The sequence below is a fragment of the Chiloscyllium plagiosum genome, chromosome 9, assembly GCF_004010195.1.
Source record: "Chiloscyllium plagiosum isolate BGI_BamShark_2017 chromosome 9, ASM401019v2, whole genome shotgun sequence".
Classification (NCBI taxonomy): Eukaryota; Metazoa; Chordata; class Chondrichthyes; order Orectolobiformes; family Hemiscylliidae; genus Chiloscyllium; species Chiloscyllium plagiosum.
Window position 1 is genome coordinate 72,225,817 of NC_057718.1, and position 21,780 is coordinate 72,247,596.

The 21,780-nt window shown below is 40.5% G+C and overlaps 1 protein-coding gene across 1 annotated transcript in view; it reads right to left on the reverse strand.

The window, feature by feature from the left end:
* Positions 1–3,043: 3,043 nt before the first annotated feature.
* The window catches only part of serac1 (serine active site containing 1), a 141,888-nt gene continuing 123,151 nt past the window's right edge, over positions 3,044–21,780 (reverse strand). The window contains exons 13-16 of the mRNA XM_043696192.1: positions 14,458–14,555; positions 13,187–13,369; positions 5,664–5,807; positions 3,044–3,644 (exon numbers count right to left, since the gene is read on the reverse strand). Coding sequence (XP_043552127.1) covers positions 3,508–3,644; positions 5,664–5,807; positions 13,187–13,369; positions 14,458–14,555 — 562 coding nt within the window. The 3' untranslated portion in view covers positions 3,044–3,507. The remainder of the gene's footprint in view (positions 3,645–5,663; positions 5,808–13,186; positions 13,370–14,457; positions 14,556–21,780) is intronic.

A 21,780-nucleotide genomic window follows, 5' to 3' on the forward strand; every position in this document is an offset into this window, starting at 1 on the left:
TTCTATAGAGAAGTTGTTGGCCAGAGACTGTAGCATTCAGGTCAGGATGGTCCACTGCTTTTATTCTGCCAGGAAGTAAATGCAGGGTGCTCTTGAGAACACAAACATATAAACAAGGAACAAGATTATTCCTTTAGGGTCATCAATAAAATCAGATGTTAATCTGAAATCTAGTCCTGCATATCCCAACTCACTTCACCTGACGAAGGAGCAGCACTCTAAAAGCTTGTGGTTTCAAATAAACCTGTTGAACCACTGTGCCACCGTGGGGGCGGCACGGTGGTTAGCACTGCTGCCTCACAGCACCAGAGACCCGGGTTCAATTCCCGCCTCAGGCGACTGACTGTGTGGAGTTTGCACGTTCCCCCCGTGTCTGCGTGGATTTCCTCCGGGTGCTCTGGTTTCCTCCCACAGTCCAAAGATGTGCAGGTCAGGTGAATTGGCCATACTAAATTGCCTGTAGTGTTAGGTAAGGGGTAAATGTAGGGGTATGGGTGGGTTGCACTTCGGCGGGTCGGTGTGGACTTGTTGGGCCAAAGGGCCTGTTTCCACACTGTAATGTAATGTAATCTAATCTAATGAACTATAAGCTGGTGTTGTGTGACTTCTGACCTGGTTTTAAATGGGCATCCCCTTATCTTTAAACTAGTTCTAGAATCTCCCACCAGAAGAAACATTCTTTCGACATTCACCTGGACATGTTTCCTCAGAATCTTATAAGTTTGGACTTTTTTTCTTCTTTATGTCATGTGTGTGCAGGTGTACGACACAGTGAAGAACAACAAGTGTGTAAATCTTTATTTATATTTCACCATCACCAGGAAGAAAACACCCAGGTGGCCAGTGACAAGCAATGCCCTTCTCATCAAAGGGCAATGCTGTGTGATCAAAAAAAGAGAGGGGGAGGGCAGGGATAAAATCAAAATAGAGTTGAAGGGGAAATAAAACACTCCACTCCCTGCGGTGCCCACTTCTCCCTGAAAATCTCAAGAGTGTTGATAGACACCGCGTGCTCCTTCTCCAGGGACACATGGCCTTGAACATAACCACAGAAGAGGGGCAGGCAATTGGCCATAACCACCTCCTCCACAGCCCGCTGCCTGGACCCATTTATGGCCAGTTTGGCCTCTTATATGTATGGGATTGTGTCTCTTAAATAATTAATAGCTAATAATTACTTAATTGATCTAAGTTAATTAACACTTTTCTAAACACCAGAGGATACAGACATAATCCTCTAGCCTTACCTCATAAGGCAATCTATTCATGCCAGGTATTATGCTTCCAATGCTTCTGTAAGTAGTGACCAGCACTTTTCCACGGTACTTCAGATGTGCTCTCACCAATTCCCTAATTGAAACAAAACTTTCGTATTCTTGCATTTATTATACTACACTTGCCAGATCTTTGCCCACTCATTTAACTTCTCTAGATCTCTTTGTTGGCTCCTTTTGTCCTCGTTACAGCTCACTTTCCCACCTATCTTTGTGGCATCAGTAAATCTAGCTATATTCTTTCGGTCCCCTTCAGCCAAATCATTACAAAGCGTTGAGGTCCAGGGCTGACCCCTACTTTAATATGTCATTCTAAACAGTTCAAAGTCACAGAACCACAGTTCAAAAGTCAGTTTTCACTCAACTTTTTTTTTAAAATTTGACTCCTTGCCACATCTAATTGTCTAAGTTTAGTGCAACCAGGAGATTGGAATTTGGAGAAACCCTAGCCAAGCTGAACAACTTGACAGCTGTGGACCTTTTTCTATTCATTTTGTGGGTTGTGGGAGTCGCTGATTGGCCAGTAGTTATTGCCCATCCCTAGTTGCCCTTGAGAAAGTGGTGGTGAACTGCCTTCTTAGCCACTGCAGTGGGTTGACCCACAATGCCATTAGGGAGGGAATTCCAAGATTTTGACCCAGGAACAGTGAAGAAACTGTGACATATTTCCAAGTCAGGATGGTGAGAGGCTTGGAAGGGAATTTGAAAGTGCTGGTGTTCCCATTTATCTGCTGCCCTTGTCCTTCCAGATAGAAGTAATCATGGATTTGGAATGTGCTGTCTGAAGATCTTTGGTGAATTTCTGAAGTACATCCTGTAGATAGTATATACTGTTGTTGCTGAACTTCGGGGTGGAGGGTTTGAATGTCATGCTAATCAAGCAGGCTGCTCAGTCCTGGATGGTGTCAAGCTTCTTAAGTGTTGTTGGGGCTGCATCCATCTAGGCAAGTGGGGAGTATTCCATCACACTCTTGACTTGTGCCTTGTCGGTAGTGGATAGGCTTTTGGGAGTCAGGAAGTGAGTTACTCATTGCAGTATTCCTAGCCTCTAACCTGTTCTTATAGCCTATATGTAGTGAGTCCAGTTGAGTTTCTGATCAATGAATACTCCCAGGATGTTGATAGTAGGGGATTCAGTGTTGGCAACACCATTGAATGGCAAGAGACAGTGGTTAGATTGTCTCTTGTTGGTGATGGTCATAGCCTAGCATTATTGTGGGTGATTGTTACTTGCCACTTGTCAGCCCAAGCCTGGATATTGTCCAGATCTTGTTGCATTTGGACACGGAATGCTTCTGTGTCTGAGGAGTTGCGAATAGTGCTGAACATTGTGCATTCATCGGTGAACATCCCCACTTCTGACCTTATGATGGTCATTGATGAAGCAGCTGAAGATGACTGAGCCAAGGTCACTACCCTGAGGAACTCCTGTAGGGACGTTCTGAAGGTGAGATGATTGACCTCCAACAACCATGACCATCTTCCTATGTATCAGGTATGACTAACCACTGGATAGTTTGTCCCCTGATAGCCATTGATTCCAGTTGTGTGCAAGTTAGTGTGTTGCTGTTTCTAAAGGAAAGTTGCTACTGCATGGAGAGCAGTCACTGGGACATTCTAAATTAAGTCATTTGCCTGAAAAGTATTTGAAGGCTAGATCATAACATAAAAATTTAGTATGACATAATAACAATCCACAAATATGACTTTTTTTACTATTTCATCTAACTTTGCATTTCTCTCTTAAAAGAATCTTCAAAAACATGCCCTAGTTTTTGAATGTCTTTAATTACTTTTCTTTGAAAGTCAATGTTGTCAAGGCATCATCCACTGGGAACAAAAACATTTACAATGGCTTCCTGTATTCAGATGTTTGTTCAAGATTATCATATAGTGAACTTTTGTTTGTTTCCTCTTGGTATCACAACTATATAAACACACATTAACTGTTACTAATGAATAACATTAGTTCTATTAAACATGTCAATTTAAGTACAGTTTTGCATACAATCATTTAAAACTATCCTTTTCATAAAATAGATATGTAAGCACATCTAGTCTGTCTTTAATCAATCCACGATAATATAATGGTATAGGTCTCATTTATTAAATACGAAAATGTTTAAGATAATCTTTAAATATACATGTACTTAGCTTTTTCAAAATTTTGTTTGGATAAGGAATAGAATGCAATAAAGCACCCTGTAAAGCCAAAGCTTGGTGAGACTAAGATTCACCTTTTGAATTCAATTTCCAGAGAATCTTTTATAAATTTCAGACTCCGCTGGTAAAGAAAGGAATTTCTGCTTCCAGGTTTGCAAATGTTTAGATGATTAACATCCAAGGGAATAAAATCCCCAATTCCCAAGTCTGAAAAATAATTAAAAACTCAATGAATAATACGCAGCATAAAATTATGTAGATTCTATTAAACTAACAGAAAAGATACAGGTATGTATGGTGACAAATAAGATATTCAACAAAGACCACATCACCAGCTTCAGTAAGCACATGAGCTAGATACCCAATACTGAGTCAATTAGGTCAGGAAGGTGTATAGTAGCCAGTTCTCTCTCCTCCCAATGCCATCCTAAAGCTGGTTCCAACAGGTTCACACATGAGTATTTTAGTATGGTTGTTTCCCATTTTTTTCACCTTTTCCAATGAATAAGCACTTGGTATCAGTTTATAGGTCCTCAAGAGTGTTAGAATACAAGAGTTATACTGCTGAGACTGTATCAGACTGCATGTGGAACACTAAGCAAATTTGGGCCTTGTATCAAAAGAAAGATGTGCTGTCATTGGATAGTTTCAGAGGAGGATTAAAAGAATGATCCTGGGGATGAAGGGCTTGTCATATGAGATGCAGTTGAAGACTCTGGGTCTGTATTCAATGGAGTTTAAAAGCATGAAAGGGTCTTGATTGAAATTTACAGAATACTGATAGGTCTGGATAGAGTGGATGTAGAAAAGATGTTTCCACTAGTGGAAGAGATTAGGGCTGACGGCACAGCCTCAGAGGGAAGATAAAGATAGATAGGTTTGTGACTGGTAAGGGGATCCACAAAATACCAACTGCCTGAGAAAATAACTCTTATGAGGGCCTTTGCATATCAAAATTGATTACCACTGCATGACCCTATTCCTACTTGATATTATGGAGAACTGGTAATTTATCATTGGTAACATTACCCAACAGCAGGGTGTGGTTAGGCAGCAGATCTTCTTGACCACCCTAGCCTGTTCCCGCTTTGTGTTACCATTAAAATTCTGTCATATTGTTATTAAAGTGGAAAGAGGTAGCCTTGGCAATAATTAGTCCAGATATTTAGATGGAGAGTCTAAGAAGAGGCTGGTTTTGTCTCAGCTTAGAAAAGCAAAATACCATAAATTTATAGGGCTAGATCTTTGGATAACATGGCCTTTTGCTGTGCTGTCCAAAGAGTCAATGGAGAAGGTGTTCCTGGCAACCATAGCAGTCCATAGCCATTTACTTTTCCAATAAGTGTTAACTGGTTCAAGATAGGACTTCTTCACTTTACTCCAGTTGCAGTCATCTGGACCTCGAACTGCAAGTGATCCACAGATTCAAAATCCTCAAATTCAGGATTGATAAGCGTTGGGGGCCGTATGGTGAGGGATGGGGGAGATAACTGGGGATGGGAATATGAGGGAGGAGCACCCATTACAAGGGCAGAACTTAGTGGAGGGCAGTTCTTTCACAGAGGTAGTCCCCAGAACATTCCCATCCAAGATCTAAGGTCTGAGGAAGAGAACCTCTTGGCTTCTCCTTTGGCCTGAGCCCCTACTGCCATTCTCAAAATTGTATGCAGGTAAAAAGTAAACATAGTTGCCAATAACTGGCCACATATGGGCTTTGACTGACAATGGCGGGTTTCCATGGACCTCACCTGCCCTACATAAAATCTAGGGTGGGTTGGGATTTAGCAGGAGAGGAAGTCTACTCAGGGAAGTTTTAAGTGATTTCACTCATACACCTGCCAGTGAAAGCCTGTTAAAAATTCTTCCATTGAGTCATAACACCACAGAAAGAAGCCATTTGGCCCACTGAGAACCATTTCAGTATGAAGGATGGAAACATGTTTGAAGGGATTCGAATATGGAATTTGGGAAAGCTTTGGAGGCAATGGCACATTCAAAACTTCTGGAGTGGAATAGCATTTGATGTAGTTTGCAACAAACGAGGGATCGAGTTTTTTTTGTTGACAGAAGATTTGAACAGGACAGGACAGTTCCTTGGACAATGAAATAATTCAAAAAATCAACAGCATGAAGGCCAGGAATCACAGTTGAGTGATCAGCAGTTTAGTCAGAATATGTTCAAGGAGGAGGAAGTGGATTCTTGTTATTTGTCTCACTATACTGTACCTGCTGAATTTGGAGGCACCACATGCAGTTTGATCATGCTGCCGATGTATGTTGGTAACATTTCTCCAAAGCTCAATAAGTTGACTTTATGTTCCTCTACCAATCTGGTGAAATTATCATTCAGTTCTCTCAAAGCAGGTGAATCTACGGAAGATATTTGTGAATAAATGTTATCAAAAAGTTGATAATTAATACTTGCAAAGTTTTAGTTTTAAGAGAGAACAATAATAGGCTCATTAAAATTCAATAACTACTACAAAAAAGGAAGTCTGGAGCAGTGGGTCTTCCATGTTTTAAGATTTCATGAGATAAGTACCGCAATCAATTAAGATGCCAATAATTATACTTATGACCTGTCAGAGGCAATAGTATAACTACAATATTTATATAATTTTTATGAAAGGCAGGACTGAAACCAAATAAATAAATAAATTCTAAAACTTTCTGGTTTGTACAGGAACCCTTCTTTTTTCAATATTCTCTATTAGTATTCTGCAAGTCATTACATTATTAAGATGAACAGAGGCAGTCTTGGAAAAGTCGGGTGGGGAGGAGTAGCAGAATGAGGCAGGGAGGCAAAGGCTAGAGAATCCATGCCCTATTTATACCCCCAGCGAATGGCAGGAAGGAGTTCAGGTGGAAAGTACCTGAAATGGTGAATGCTTGGCCATGTATAGACTTTTCTGCTGGAGGGACACAAATGCTTTGTCCTGCTGCTACTGGTATTCAAACATGAATATGATGACATGGGAAGTCACCAGTAATTTGCCACAGCCAATTGGTAGAAACACTGTCTCCAATGGAGGAACCTGGCAGCAAGTGAGGCTGGGAAACAACCTTGTAACCAAACAGCGATCCACTAGCCAAGGCCTCTTTTACTGGCCCTGATAATTGTTTTCACTGACCTGCAATCCATGGCATCATCGAATGCTCTCAGTCCAGCGTTCGCTATTGCTCCTAGTGATGCTGCTGAAATTGCACAGAAATTTTATGGCAGCCAGGAGACTGGCTGATTGGGATGTAATTTCAATAAGGTTATGCAAACATCTGTAGCAGGACTGCTCTGTTCTCCAACTAGTAGATGGGTTCACAACTATGAACACTAAATTCTATTTATGGTACAGAAGGCAGCTGATTTGACTACTGAATTTACACCACAGTGAAAGCTGATATTCCAGTCAGTCCTATTCCCCCACTCTACTTCCACAGACCTGCAACACTATTTCCTACAGGCATCCATCCACCTTTCTTTGATCATTCTCACTTGCAGTATCCTGATGGAAAGCAAGTTTCAGGTCATTACCACTTGCTGCATAAAAACAAGTTCTTGATATTCCCATACACCTCTTACCCAAAATCTTAAACAGCCTAGTCCAGTGTCATTAAGTATGTTATGTCTCTCCCTAACCCATCTGCCAAAAAGATTATTTCACTTCTCCTATAAAATCACCTCTTCTATAAAATTCTATCAGCCCTTTTTTCTTTCTCAATCTATGAGTCAATCTACATCCTGCTGTAATTGATTAGCACCAACTTCACTGTTTGCCACTACAAGTTTATTATGGGTATATGAAAGGGATATCATGTTAGACTAATCTACTAGGGTTTATTGAGGGTGTAACTAAAAAAAAAACAGATAAAGGAGAACCAGTTGAGATTGTGTATTTGAATGTCAAGAAGGCTTTCAATAAGGTCTCACATAAGAGGCTAGTGAGAAAAATTACAGCACAGGATTGGGGCATTAAACTGGCTTGGTTCACGAATTCATTGACAGACAAGAAACTGAGAATACATGAGCCTTTTTCCAAGTTCCAGGTGGTGACAAGTGATGTATCTCAGTGATCAGTGTTTGACCTCCAAACATTCAGAATAGATGTAAATATCCTGGATGAGGAACCTCATATTTCTAAGTTAGCTGATGACACAAAGCTAGGTGTTTTTTTTTAGATTCCCTACAGTGTGGAAGCAGGTCCTTCGGCCCAACAAGTCCACACTGACCCTCTGAAGAGTAACCCACCCAGACCCCTTTCCCGCTGACTAATGCACCTAACACTACGGGCAATTTAGCATGGCCTGCACATCTTTAGACTGTGGGAGGAAATCGGACTCCCGGTGGAAACCCACGCAGACACGGAGAAAACGTGCAAACTCACACAGGCAGTCGCCTGAAGCTGCAATCGAACCTGGGTCTCTGGCGCTGTGAGGCAGCAGTGCTAACTACTGAGCCACCATGCTTCCCCATTCACCAGTGTTTAGAAGAATGAGAGGGGCATTAGATTGAAATGTATAAAATTCTAAAAGGGCCAGATAGACTAGCTCCAGGGAGGATGTTTTCCATGGTTGAGAATTCAAGAATGAAGAAACACAGTCTCAGGTTAAGCCATTTAGGACTGAAATGCGGAAATACTTCTTCAGTCAGAGTGTGGTCAACCTATGAAATTTGCTACCACAGAAGGCTGTGGAGGATGGGTCATTGAATATATTCAAGAAAGAAATGGATATACTTTTAGATATTAAAGACAACAACGGGTATAGAAAGGAAGTAGGAATATGGCATCGAGATACAGAATCAATCATGAGCACATCAAATGGTAGGGCAGGCTCTGATGGCTAAGAAGATTTCTCCTGCTCCAAATTTTTATGCTATCTAAATTTCAGATGGTCAAGATGCCATTTGTTATCTTCAGTTCTACTTCATCAAAACATTCAATCAGATTTTCATAGGATTATATATACAGAAGAGGATCTTCAGCCATAAAGTCTGTTGTTATAACATTTCAAGTGCTCATCCTAGTAATTTTTAAAGGTTATGAGGGTACCACCTCAAATACCCTCACAGGCAGTGCAATCTAGACCCCCAACACTCTCTTGATAAAAACATCTTTTCTGAAATCCTCTCTCAACCTCTTACCTTTCACCTTAAAATTACACCACCTCATTATTGACCCTACGACCAAGGGGAACAGCTGCCTTCTATTCATCCTGTCCATGCCTCTCAATCCCTTACACTGCTGTCAGGTAACCCATCAACATTCTGTGCTCCAAAGAAAATAACTCAGGCTTAGTCAGTTTCTCTTCATAGCTGAAATACTCCATCCCAGGGAAAGTTTAGTGAATTTCCACTGCAGCCTTCCAATGCAAGTAATCCTTCCTATAGTGATGGAAATGTGTTGCTGGAAAAGCGCAGCAGGTCAGGCAGCATCTAGGGAACAGGAGAATCGACGTTTCGGGCATTAGCCCTTCTTCAGGAATGCCCGAAACGTCGATTCTCCTGTTCCCCAGATGCTGCCTGACCTGCTGCGCTTTTCCAGCAACACATTTCCATCTCTGATCTCCAGCATCTGCAGACCTCACTTTCTCCATCCTTCCTATAGTGTAGACACTAAATCTGCACAGTGCACCTACTGTGGCCTAAAAGTCCTGTACAACTCCAATATTATCCCCCTGCTCTTATGATCTATGCCTCAACTGATAGTAGTATGTCTTCTGATGAAGGTATATCTTCTTAACTATACTATTAACCTGCCCTGTCACCATTAGGAATTTGTAGGCAAATACACAAAAATTCCCATTCCTTTGAGGTTCCTATTATCCTCCCATAAACATCTTATATTCTCCTGTAACGTAAGACCTTTTTCCTCAGTTAACCTGGCCAATCTTTGTGTCGTCCATGAACTTATCATCGAAGCCAAAGTGTGGAAACAGGCCATTTGACCCACCAACCCTCTGAAGAGTAACCCACCCAGACCCATTCTCCTACCCTATTCCTGAAGAAGGGCTCATGCCCGAAACGTCGATTCTCCTGCTCCTTGGATGCTGCCTGACCTGCTGCGCTTTTCCAGCGACACATTTTCAGCTCCGATCTCCAGCATCTGCAGTCCTCACTTTCTCCTACCCTATTACCCTACATTTCCCATGACTATTGCATCTAACCTATGGCTTATGTGCCAACTCCCCCAAGATCCCATCTAAATAATGAGATCATCTGGAGAAACCAGCAATTAACCATCTGCTCAGTATACTGCTGTTGAGAGTGCACACAGACATGAGTGGCATTGATGGGGCGACATGGAGTTAATGGCGAGAGGGCTTAACAACCATGAACATAACTGGACCACTGTCTTAGCAAATGGGCCACTGTCTTAGCACTGTCTAATCTGCCTACCTCCATTACCAACTTGGGAAATGGCAGCTATAACCTAATACCTGACTCCTAGAGATCAAGATATAAAGTTAACATTCACATCTAGTTCAACAGGGTTAGAAGGTGCTTTCAAACTGTAGATTGGCAGAACCGAATAGTCTGGTGAACATTAGCACCCAGATGCCAGGTGCAATATGGGGAACTATCAAGTCATGTTGCTGCTGAATAGATATTTTGAAAATGAAGGGCAATTGTCATACTGCAGATCTAGCACCTCTTCACTGATATTTTAGCCACACATCCACACCATATGGCTGTTGCCCCTCGAATCTTCTGTCTTTTTTTTGCAAGGCAGTGGGAAGAAGTCATGGTTGCTATGTGCCTTTATGTATCATATACTGGAATCAGTCTGCTTCCTGACACCATTCAATGCCACTAATTAGACACAAAGTTGCCCAATCTGCATTTAAAGATAGCATAGTTGTAGGAATGCACATGCAGTGAGAAGTCTGGACCCAGAAATTATACAGGCACTGGGTTTCCAAACTCAGATTGCAAACTGAAATTCCATATGCAACCCTCAGAAATATTTATATACAGGTGAAAGTGAGGACTGCTTTTTTTGGTCAAGCACAATCTGCCTTTGACAAATCCATGTTGGCTACCCTTTAAAGAGACTTTTCCAAGTAACTGTTGATTTTATTTCTGAATATTGCATATGAAACCTTATCCAACGCTGATGCTGGACCATCTAGAGTTAAGAATCATTCAGCTGGAAACAGACTCTTCGGTCTAACCATTCCATGCTGACCATTTTCCCAAAAAAAAAGTCCCTCCAGCTTGTGCTTGGCCCATATCCCTCTAAACCTTTCCTATTCATGAACTTATCAAAATGTCTTTTAAACATTGTAACTGTAATTGCATCCATCACTTTCTCTGACTGTTCATTCCACACATAAACCACTCACTGTGAAATAAAGCTGCCTCTGCACATCTAAACACACATTAAAATGTTATAAAGGTTTCGAAGTTTTAGTTACTAGAAATGTCATTACGTCATCTTCTGAATAAGTGTTTGTCACTTGTCAATCCTTTGGCTTTCTCCCCTTATTCAGGGAAAGCTGGAAAATTATGGGAAGTTCTTTGCTATTTCAAGCTTTGTCTTCCTTCAGCAAGCCACATGGACCAGATAATGTGTCCACTTTAAAAACACCCAACCTTTCCGAAACATGTGCCTCTTAAATTTCACCCAATCCTCATTTTTATTGAGTTAATTTAGTTGATTTAACAATTAACTGTCAGATGTCTCTTCTAAGCACTGATCAAAGTACTCATTAAGTATTCCAGCCTTGTCCTCCAATCATCTTTTGTTACTATTAGGATCCACTCCACCTTTTACTAGCTACATGATTGTCAAGGTCATTTGAGTTTACTTTTATATTGTTTGCCATTTCATTCTCATATTTTCTCTTCACCAATGTTATTCTCTTCCTTATTTCCCCTTTCAATCAACTGAGTGTGTCCTATTCTTGCTAGACAGATTCACCTGGCATGCATCCAGCATCCTCCTCTGCTGGTTTCACCATATCTTCAATTTCCTTTGCTATTTAAGGAATCCTAGTTAGGTATTCACTACTTTTTCCTGTGGATTGAATATACTTAGTTTGTACCGAAATGTCTTTTGAAACATTATTCTAGTTTGATATTTTTCGGAGAGTTCCATTTTAGAGTCATATTGATGTTAAAACATTAACTCTGGTTCTCTCTCCACAGATGCTGCCAGATTTCTCCAGTATTTTATGTTTTTATTTCAAATTTCCAGTATCTGCAGCATTTTGCTTTTCTTTGGTTCCATTTTACCTTGCTTACACTATTTCACAGCCTATTAAAATTAGTTTTCTTCCACTTTGGAAGTTAGATAGATTATACATCACTGCCTAAACCCAAGGTCACTCTTACTCAAAAACAAGTGTCCGTGGGAAAATAAAGATTAGATTAGATTACTTACAGTGTGGAAACAGGCCCTTCGGCCCAACAAGTCCACACCAACCCGCCGAAGCGCAACCCACCCATACCCTTACCTAACACTACGGGCAATTTAGCATGGCCAATTCACCTAACCTGCACATCTTTGGACTGTGGGAGGAAACCGGAGCACCCGGAGGAAACCCACGCAGACACGGGGAGAACGTGCAAACTCCACACAGACAGTTGCCTGAGGCGGGAATTGAACCCGGGTCTCTGGTGCTGTGAGACAGCAGTGCTAACCACTGTGCCACAAATGTTATAAAGGTTTTGAAGTTTTAGTTACTAGAAATGTCATTACGTCATCTTCTGAATAAGTGTTTGTCACTTGTCAATCCTTTGGCTTTCTCCCCTTATTCAGGGAAAGCTGGAAAATTATGGGAAGTTCTTTGCTATTTCAAGCTTTGTCTTGAAATAAATATTTAAGTGTCACTTGCAAAGGTAGCCAAAATTCACCTTTTGTGCCTGTCATATTTGAAATAAATTTCTCCAAGGCTGTTGAAACCACTTCTTCCTCTGGATAAACCTCTCTCTTTCACAATCAGTTGTTTCTGTGTTTTGAAATACCAGAGGTCTATACATTTTCAGGTTTTATGTACAGAAAGTAAGGACACACAGAGTTAATCCAAGTTACTAATCTATTAGTTTAGTAGATTCAGATGTTAAGAGTTGGATGTGATTCTTTTCACTAAGATGTTTAAAAAATAAAATAAAATTCAAATAGAATACCCTATATTTTCTTGCTTTTATGATCAGAGCACACATGCAACTCAAAAAAAGTGTTTGTTCCTGTTTGACTTCCAAGGTCAAAGGTAACTGAAAATTTGGACAGAATCTCACCGAGTGAAGCTACAGGCTATCAGTGGTAGACATACCACTTATCCAGGCCTGGATACGGATTTCAAAACTGGTCAGCCATTTAAAACTTGAGTACTCCTTTCAATAAACGTGGTTTCTTATTTTCACCATTATATTTTGCCTAGGTTTCCTCTACTGTATTTTTCAATAGGTCTGTCAGGTGCATTACTGTTGTTATTTTCTTAGCTGTTGAATTTTATCTCCAATTCCCTTATATTCTGTACCTGAATTCTCAAAGTCCTTCGATTCTCAACCCGATAATTTAGATTTTGACCAGAAATGGAGAAGTGCACCAAATAACCTTGGAATAGATGTCAAATCGATTGCATTGAAAAGTCATCACAGTATTAAGAATTTTAGAGAGAAACAAAACCAGTAATGTTACATATGCCACAAATCAGCTATGTGCTCCCATACAAAATTCAAATATAAAGTGATACGAAGTATGAATGCTCGAAAAACAGAACATCGAGTTGACCAGAGAAACCAATCTTACCCTTACTAAGTTCCTTGACTTCAACAGAGGGAAACAGCAGAAAACGAGCATTGACAGAGTATTCTGCTAAGCGTGATCCACAATGAGGTACACTGTAAAATACAATCCCTTGGGTATTCTGAACCACTGACCTCAATTCAGGATCCTCTGAAGCATCTAAAAGCATCTTTTTGACTAGCAAGCCTGTAACAGAAAGGCAATGTTAACTAAATGCAAGGACATAAGCCCTGATAAGAGATTAATATAAAAGTAATAGTAATTAAGCACAAATATAATCAACCCAGACCATCTTCCGCCTTGGGACCCTCCAACCACATGGCATCAACGTTGACTTCTCCAGTTTCCTCATCTCCCCTCTCCCCACCTTATCCCAGATCCAACCCTCCAACTCGGCACTGACCTCTTGAGATATCCTACCTGTCCATCCTCCTTCCCATCAATCCTCTCCAACCTATCACCATCACTCCCCCACCTTCAGCTACTTATGACATTCCCAGCTACCTTACCACCACTCCCACACCCCTCCCCATTTATCTCTCAGCCCCCTTGGGCCCCCTCACATTCAAGATGAAGAGCCAATGCTCAACATATCGACTCTCCTGCTTCTGACCAGCTGTGCATTTCCAGTACAACACTTTGTGACTCTGATTGCCAGCATCTGCAGTCTTCACTTTCTCAATGGGACAAAGGCAGCATATTAAGTTAGAGCACAAATCAGCCATAATGTCAGTTACATTGGAAATGGCTTGAGGGAATAAATGGTCTACTTCTGTTCCCAAGTCATGTGGAAGGACTAGAGAAGTTGTGGTTCTTTTCCTTAAAGCAGAAAAGTTAAGAGGAGGTTTGAAAAGGTGAAGAAAAATTTTTCTTGATCTTGAACACTTAGTCTCTCAAAACTGTTTTCAATGACAGAAGAGCTCGTAACTGAAGACATTGATTTCAGATGAATGGCAAAAGAACCTGAAGTAGTGAAGTAACACAGCAAGGGTTGTGATCTGGAAAGTACTGCCTGACAATGTGTTAGAAGCATGTACAAGAATAACACTCAGAAGATAATTTTGTAACTAATTAAATGGAAAAAATACAAGGCCAAGGGGAAAGAGGGCAAGGGGAGTAATTGACAAGTTCCAACAAAGAACAGTATGATATGCCAAATGGTTTCCTTATGTGATTTATTACTTCAGATGTAATTCAGTCAGAGGTCCATTACAGGTACAGAAATATTTCTCCAAGTGGTATAGAATAGGATAATGCTTTTGTGAAGTTCTTACCTCCCATACTATGTGCTACCCACACCATTGGCTTATCCCCAACACCTGCAGCTTTCAATTTAGTCAACAGTTCCCGACCCCTGTAAGCCATGGATTTCCTGGATGAAAAAAAAGTGAGTTAAGTCCAGTTTCACTACAGCTATCATTTGATATTTGTTTTAAGCATGAGTGTGATTTGAAATTTTGAAAAGCATAAAATATGTAGAACAGAGAGACAAGTCAACAGTAAAACAACTTCTGTTAAAAAATAGAAATTGCCAGAGAAACTCAGCAGGTCCATCAACATCTGTGGAGAGAAAACAGAATTAACGTTGAATCTGTTGACTCTTCTTCAGAATGAGAAGCAGCGAAAAAAAAATGGAAACTGGACTCAGCAGTAACTCTGCTTTCTTTCCACAGATGCTGCCAGACCTGCTGAATTTTTCCAGCAATTTCTTTGTTTCACATCTTTGGCATCTGTACGTCTTTATTTCAACTTTTGTTCAATTCACTAACAAATTAGGGAATCTTAGAAAATAAAAAAATCAGCATTTTGAAGGACCAGTAAACCTACAGCTATTAATAACAGCAACAACTTGTATTGATGTAGCATCTTGAACATAATAAGACATCCTAGACACTTTACAGACGCATTAAAAAGGAGCTGTTATAGCAGATGATGAAAAGCTTAGTTAAAAAACAGAGCTTCAGTAGTGTTTGAAAGAACCAAAGCATGGTAGAGAGGGTGAGAAAGGAAATTCAAGTGCATAGGTCTTCACAAAGTGAAGCAGAGTGATTAAGCAAGGAATGATTAAATGCATTAAATTAGAGGAGTATACATATTTCAGGGGGTTGTCGGGCTGGAGGATACTACAGAGATAGGGCTAATACGAAGAGAGTTTTGAGACACAAAGGATGATGAGAAAACAGCACAGAGGCCAGTATCCTGTCAGCTCTTTATTTACATGTGGACATTACATATACTCTGACCAGCTAGCTCCAAACCAGTCCCTTAAATAAGACGACCGTCTGAACCTCCTACTTATTTTTCTTTTTTTTAGAAAATCAAAAAGGGAGAGAATCCCGGTTCTTTTTTTTAATCTTTTTTTTCCCCCTTTTTTTAACCCCCACACTGCCGCCTAAGTGCGGTAGTGCTTATTTTATCCCCAGCACCCATGGTGTGTGTGTATACGTGTGAAACACAGTGAAAGACACAAAGTGCACGAATTTTTTTATTCAATTTCCACCACCAGGAAGATAGGAAAACACCCGGGTGGCCAGTGACAAACGCTGCCCTTCACATCAAAGGGCAGTGCTGTGTGATCAAAATGAGTTAGTACACTGGATTGCTGAGTTATGGACGACATCAAGGTAGAATGTGGAATGTCAGCCTGTCAGCGTTAGCATAATCACGCTTGTAGGAAACACAGGTAAGAATTTCAAAAGGCAAGAGCTAAGAGAAGATTGGGATAATTATTAGGTTTATCCCATTTGAAATCCAAGCATACTACTTGTTAGTTCCACTATATTCTACAAATCCACATCTTCAAAAAACTAACAGATTTGTTGGAAAAGGCATTTCTTCAAATAAAACCACGTTAACTTGTGGTTTTATTTGAAGACTATGCTTTTCTAAGTGCATTGTTGAGACTTCTTAATCATTGATCTCAATTGATTCAACTTCGCTATCGACTGATGTCAGGATAACTGGTTCATAATTCTCTCTGTCCTCTTTATCTCTTTTCTTAGATGCAGTTTTATATTTGCTAACTTCAATCTAGAATCTACCAGAATTTTGCAGGATTTACTGAATTTTGAAAAATCACAGCCAGGGCTTTGACTATCTCTTTTAGAACTGTATGATGTAGTCCAGCAGGTTCTGGGAATTTGTTGGATTTTAGTCCTTTGAGTTTCTTTAGTGCTTCTTTTCTGCTGATAGGAACAACCTTAACTTCCTCACTCTTAATAACCTTTGGGATATCATCTACCTCTGCTATGTAATTTGTATCTTCTACAGTGACAACAGATATAAAATATTTGTAAACATACAAATATTGCAAATGTCTTTCGTAAACGACAACCGACGTCACTGAGTCTTTGGACTGAATCTTCTGTTTATTTTGGCTAAGTGATAATTTTTGGAGGGATCCTTGCTGCAAGGTCCAACGAGATCACTCTCCACATCTTATCAATAATGCCTCATTAAATGCTTCATTGCGATCCTCGATGTGATCAATTCTATCTACCTTTTACTATGTGTCATTCTGGGAATAACTCATCACTCACCAGATATCTGTCTAAAGATGGATGGAGGTGTGCCAAACATTTGACTCCTCAGTTCCTACAATTAGAAAACTCTGACCCTTGCAAGTGAAGACCAAGATAACATCTGCAGGGTTGCAGAGAGATCTATTTCCCAACGATCAAATAAGTAGCATTCTTAATCCACGACATCCCTCACAGTAACTGTGCGGTCAGTCTCATTCATTACATACCACTTCTAACCATTGGCTATGAAGCATTCTGTCTTATCTTGCAATTACCAGCAGGACATACACCACCTCACGGATAAACAGCTAGATCCTTGAATTGTACCGAGACCTCAATTGTACTGAGGAAACATCAAAAAGGCAGTCTCCTTCCCACCTCCCAGCCACTCAAAAAAATAGATGTAGAGGTAAATAATGCTTTTTTTATACAGATGTGAGAACTGACGTACAGTGCTATATTACTCTTGCTGCCAATGTGCCCTCAATAGGTTTCCTTCTTTCTCTCTCTGTCCCTCTGACTACCGATCTCGGTGTAATCCCTGTTTCTACAGCCAGTATGAAGGAAGCCTGTTCAGCAATTAGCCCTGGAAGTGTTGACAAGCAACCGCAAGGGTATTTGTGTCTGGATATCCTGAACATACTAAGTATTTGGCCCCTGGCTTGAACTTCCAAGAGTCAGAAGGGCAGGCAAGGTCAAAAGGTGGATAGCATATCGCCTGGGAATTGTCAAGAATATAGACATCTGAGGAGCCATTGTGTAGTTCCAGCTGCAGCTGGGTGCCTCCTGGCACTGTCCTGCCTCCTTGTGAGGAAGGGACAGATAGAAGACTTGCCTGGTTTCTCTATTCCCCTGTCTCTACGCTTTTAGTCCTGAGGTCCAATGTTTGGAGCAATAGAGTTCAGGTATATGCCTCTCTCCAGCAGTACCCACTTACCACCATCACCACCAGCAGCTCAGATACTAACACTTCTGGTGTTCACAGTCTGGTGACCACCACACTACGACATCTCTGGAGCTGATTGAGGAAGAAATGCCTCATACCACTGCTGGAGAGATGCACACATCTGCACTCTATTTCTCTAAGCATTGGACTCAGGACTAAAGGTACAGAGACATTATATAATTCAATAGCTAAAACAGCATGTCTTCCTCAACATATTGTTCTAGAAAACCATTCCTAAGACATTCCAAAAACTTGTCCTCTGCGGCTTTAGTGCCCAATTGATTTTCCCAATCTTTATGAAGACTGAAGTCACTTATAATAAGTGTTGCCTATGCTACATGTTTCTTTCATTTTCTGAATCATACCATGTTCCACATTACCACTACTATTTGATGGCCTAGAATCAAACAGCTGACCCTTTCTGTTTCTCAGTTCTTCTTCAGGAATCTAAGCCCGAAACGTCAATTCTCCTTCTCCTTGGATGCTGCCTGACCTGCTGCGCTTTTCCAGCAACACATTTTTAAGCTCTGATCCCCAGCATCTGCAGTCCTCACTTTCTCCTTTTTGCCCTTCATAAATGTCAAAAATCATGAATTTCAGTACCCTGTCCTAGTCACCATGCAGCCATGTTTCTGGAATGGCAAATCAATCATACCCATGTGTCTCTATTTGTGTTTTTAGAGTGTCAATCATGATGCAAATGCTGGGTGAATGCAGGCAGATATTCCATAGTCTTATGAAGTTGAAGGCATGTACTGTACCTTTAAGAGAATGAATGCTGTTCTGAACAGAGAGTTTACAAGCACCTGTGTATATGATTAGTTGGCAGTCCCAGAGGGTACTGGAAAATTGAAAATATGTAACATTTGGCTGTGAAATGGAAATCTGAGTTGGTTGCTGTTTTGACAACAATTTGAATTTAATCAGTTTAAATTATGCCCCAGCATACTAAAACCCAATCGAGTTTGAATTTATTGTTTTGCCAACATCAAACCAATGAGATGATCCGATGTTGGGGGTATAAAAATACAGACATTTTCAAAACTGGAGAGAAAGCAATTGCCATTGAAACAGATCCAATAAATTAGGAAAAACTACCTTTTCACATCAAACGTACACTCAGTACTCAGAAAGAAGACAACCCAGGGAATTTGGCAACTGGAAGAGTGAAATTACAGAAGATGAGAGCAGTTGTGTGGTTTTGAAATTGAGTTGAGGTGATTTTAATAAGTGTCTTATTGGAACAACATATTTTTGGAGGCAAGTAATAAGCAATTAAGAGAAAAGGGGGGCTTAGACTTATGAATAGTTGTTGTTTAATGTTCATTTATAGAATTTTTAAAAAATTGATGTTATTTTCTTTAAACAGTGGAATTTGGAAGTTCTCTGTCACTCTTTTTAATAATCACTAGGCGAGGTGAGCTTTTCTGGGTGTTTGGTTTAATTAACAGAGGGGTTCACTGCGTTTTTGAGGCATATGTCATTGTTGGCTTTGTTCTTCCTGTCCTCTAGTCACCCTGGTGCCTTTTTGAGTTCCAGTTACCAACTTTACTTCCTTCCAATTTTGGTTACCTCTTAGGTTCCCATCGCTCTACCAAGCTAATTTAAACCCACCCCAATAGTACTAGCAAATTTCTCCATGAGGGGACAGCCTGTTAAGCTGTAACCTGCCCAGCTTGTACTAGTCCCACCTACCCCAGAACCAGCTGCAAATCCCCAGAAAACCCTAACACTCCCTCCTACACCAGTTCTCTAGCCACATATTCAACCAATCAATCACTCATTGTGCCTGTTCTTCTGCTCACTCTCATGTGGCATTATGCGTAATCTTGAGGTTACTGCCATTAAGGTCCTGCTTTTCAATTTCTTCCCTCAATCCCTTAAGTGTACCTACAGGATCTCAACCCTCTTCCTACTTACGTCATTGGTACCCAAGTGATTGATGACCTTTGTATGAATATGCCCTAAAGCTGGGCTGTGACATTGTTGATTCTGGAATTGAGTTAAGACACCAACTCGAAGTCATATTTAATACCACAGAAACAACAGCTTGAGCCTCAAACATGTTGAAACTCCAATAACTACTGCTCTTCTGTTCTTCCCTTATACAACTGAGTCACCCGAGGAACAATCACCTTCATTAATTTTGAAAATGGAATATTGATCAGCAAGCACAGAGCCTCTTGCACTTGCAGCCTGGTTTTTTGAAACTGCCTGATAGTCACTCATTCCTTTCTGCCTATGTTTCTAATGTACAACGTGACCATCTTTCTTAATGCACTTTCCACAAATTCCTCTAGCATCCATCATGCTCTGAAATATGTAGCTCAAGCTTGTGTAGTTGGTTACACTTCCCGCACACTTCCTTATCTGGTTCATTTATGACTTTTCTCACATACGACAAATTGGATACTCTACCATGTAACATGACCTTCTAACATGTAAATCTGAAAAGTATGTTAACATTAGAATAAGTATGAACACAGTATGAAATTGTAACAAGCTATTTCTCAGTAAAAGAGAGGAAAGAAGTCTACTGACTTAAATGCAAGCAAAATACTCAACTTTACTTTTAAGAATGGAAATACCAGCCAAACCTACTCAGCTGCTTTCCATGTAGTGGTGACATTATGTAACCATTGGTCTCCTTATAGGTAGCCTCTTGATCTGTGTCTTGTTTCCTCTCCCGTTTAACCTCCTAGTCATAGAGCCATAGAGATGTACAGCAGGGAAACAGATCCTTCAGTCCAACTCATCCATGCCGACCAGATATCTCAACCCAATTTAGTTCCACCTGCCAGCACTTGACCCATATCCTCCAAACCCTTCCTATTCAGATGAATTTTAAATGTTGCAATTGTACTAGCCTCCATCACTTCCTCCGGCACCCATTCCATACACGTACCACCCTCGGTGTGAAAAAGTTGCCCCTTAGGTCTCTTTTATATCTTTCCCCTCTCACCCTGACCCTATGCCCTCTAGTTCTGGACTCCCCCACCCCAGGGAAAAGACATTGTCTATTTATCCTATCCATGCCCCTCGTAATTTTATAAACCTCTACAAAGTCACCCCTCAGCCTCTGACACTCCAGGGAAAACAGCAATGGCCTCGTTAATCTCTCCCTATAGCTCAAATCTAACCCTGGCAACATCCTTGTAAATCTTTTCTGAACCTTTCAAGTTTCACAACATCCTTCCAATAGGAAGGAGACCAGATTTGACACAATATTCCTGGAGACTTTATTAGTGCTAAGGATGTAGAGGACAATTTCTTGGAATGTATGAAAGATGGTTAAGAGCAACTGAGGAACCAGTTAGTGAATACTTCTGATCTAGTACGTTTTGTGCAATGAAAAAGAGCTAACTAAGCCTTTACTAAACAGTCACCATAATAGAATACGATTTTATATTAACTTTGAACGTGATGCCATTCAGTCAGAAACTATGGTTTTAAATCGATAAAACAAAAACTTTGAAGGTTACATTTGAATCAGAAACTGCTTTAAAATTATCATAGTAGACAGACTGCATTTAGCAATTAAAGAACTCAGTTAATAAAGAGTATATTTCTCTAATGCACCAAAACCATGAAGGAAAGTGTTATAACTATGGCTAATAAAGTAGTGTGTGAATATGCCAAAGGAGGAGATATATCATGTTGCCAAAAACTATTAAGCCTAAGGATTGGGAATATTTTAGATTTGTGCAAAGCAAGACCACCCACCTCAGTTTCTATGGTTATCTATGGTGGACTTTCCATACTGGCCTCCCACTAGCAGGTTCTAACAGCCTTATCATCAGATGGTTACCCTCACCCTGCACTCCCTTGTTCTCCACCTCTTGTACAGCCATACACCATTTGAAGACCGAATGGCAAAAATAGTTGGCAATTTTAGCTGCCATCACCACTATCCACATCTTCAACATGAACATGAGCTCCAGAACAATTGAATTGTACTCCTGCTTCTATGGCCTTGAAATTTGAGACAGCAACTGCTATCCGTTATTGGGCTTTTAGGTTCTTAATCACCCTGATCCATAGAATTAGGGAATTTGGAACTGGTGTTAGAATGCAACAATATAGCTTCATACTCTTGAAGTCGCAATGTTGGGGTGCACAAGGCAGCTGTG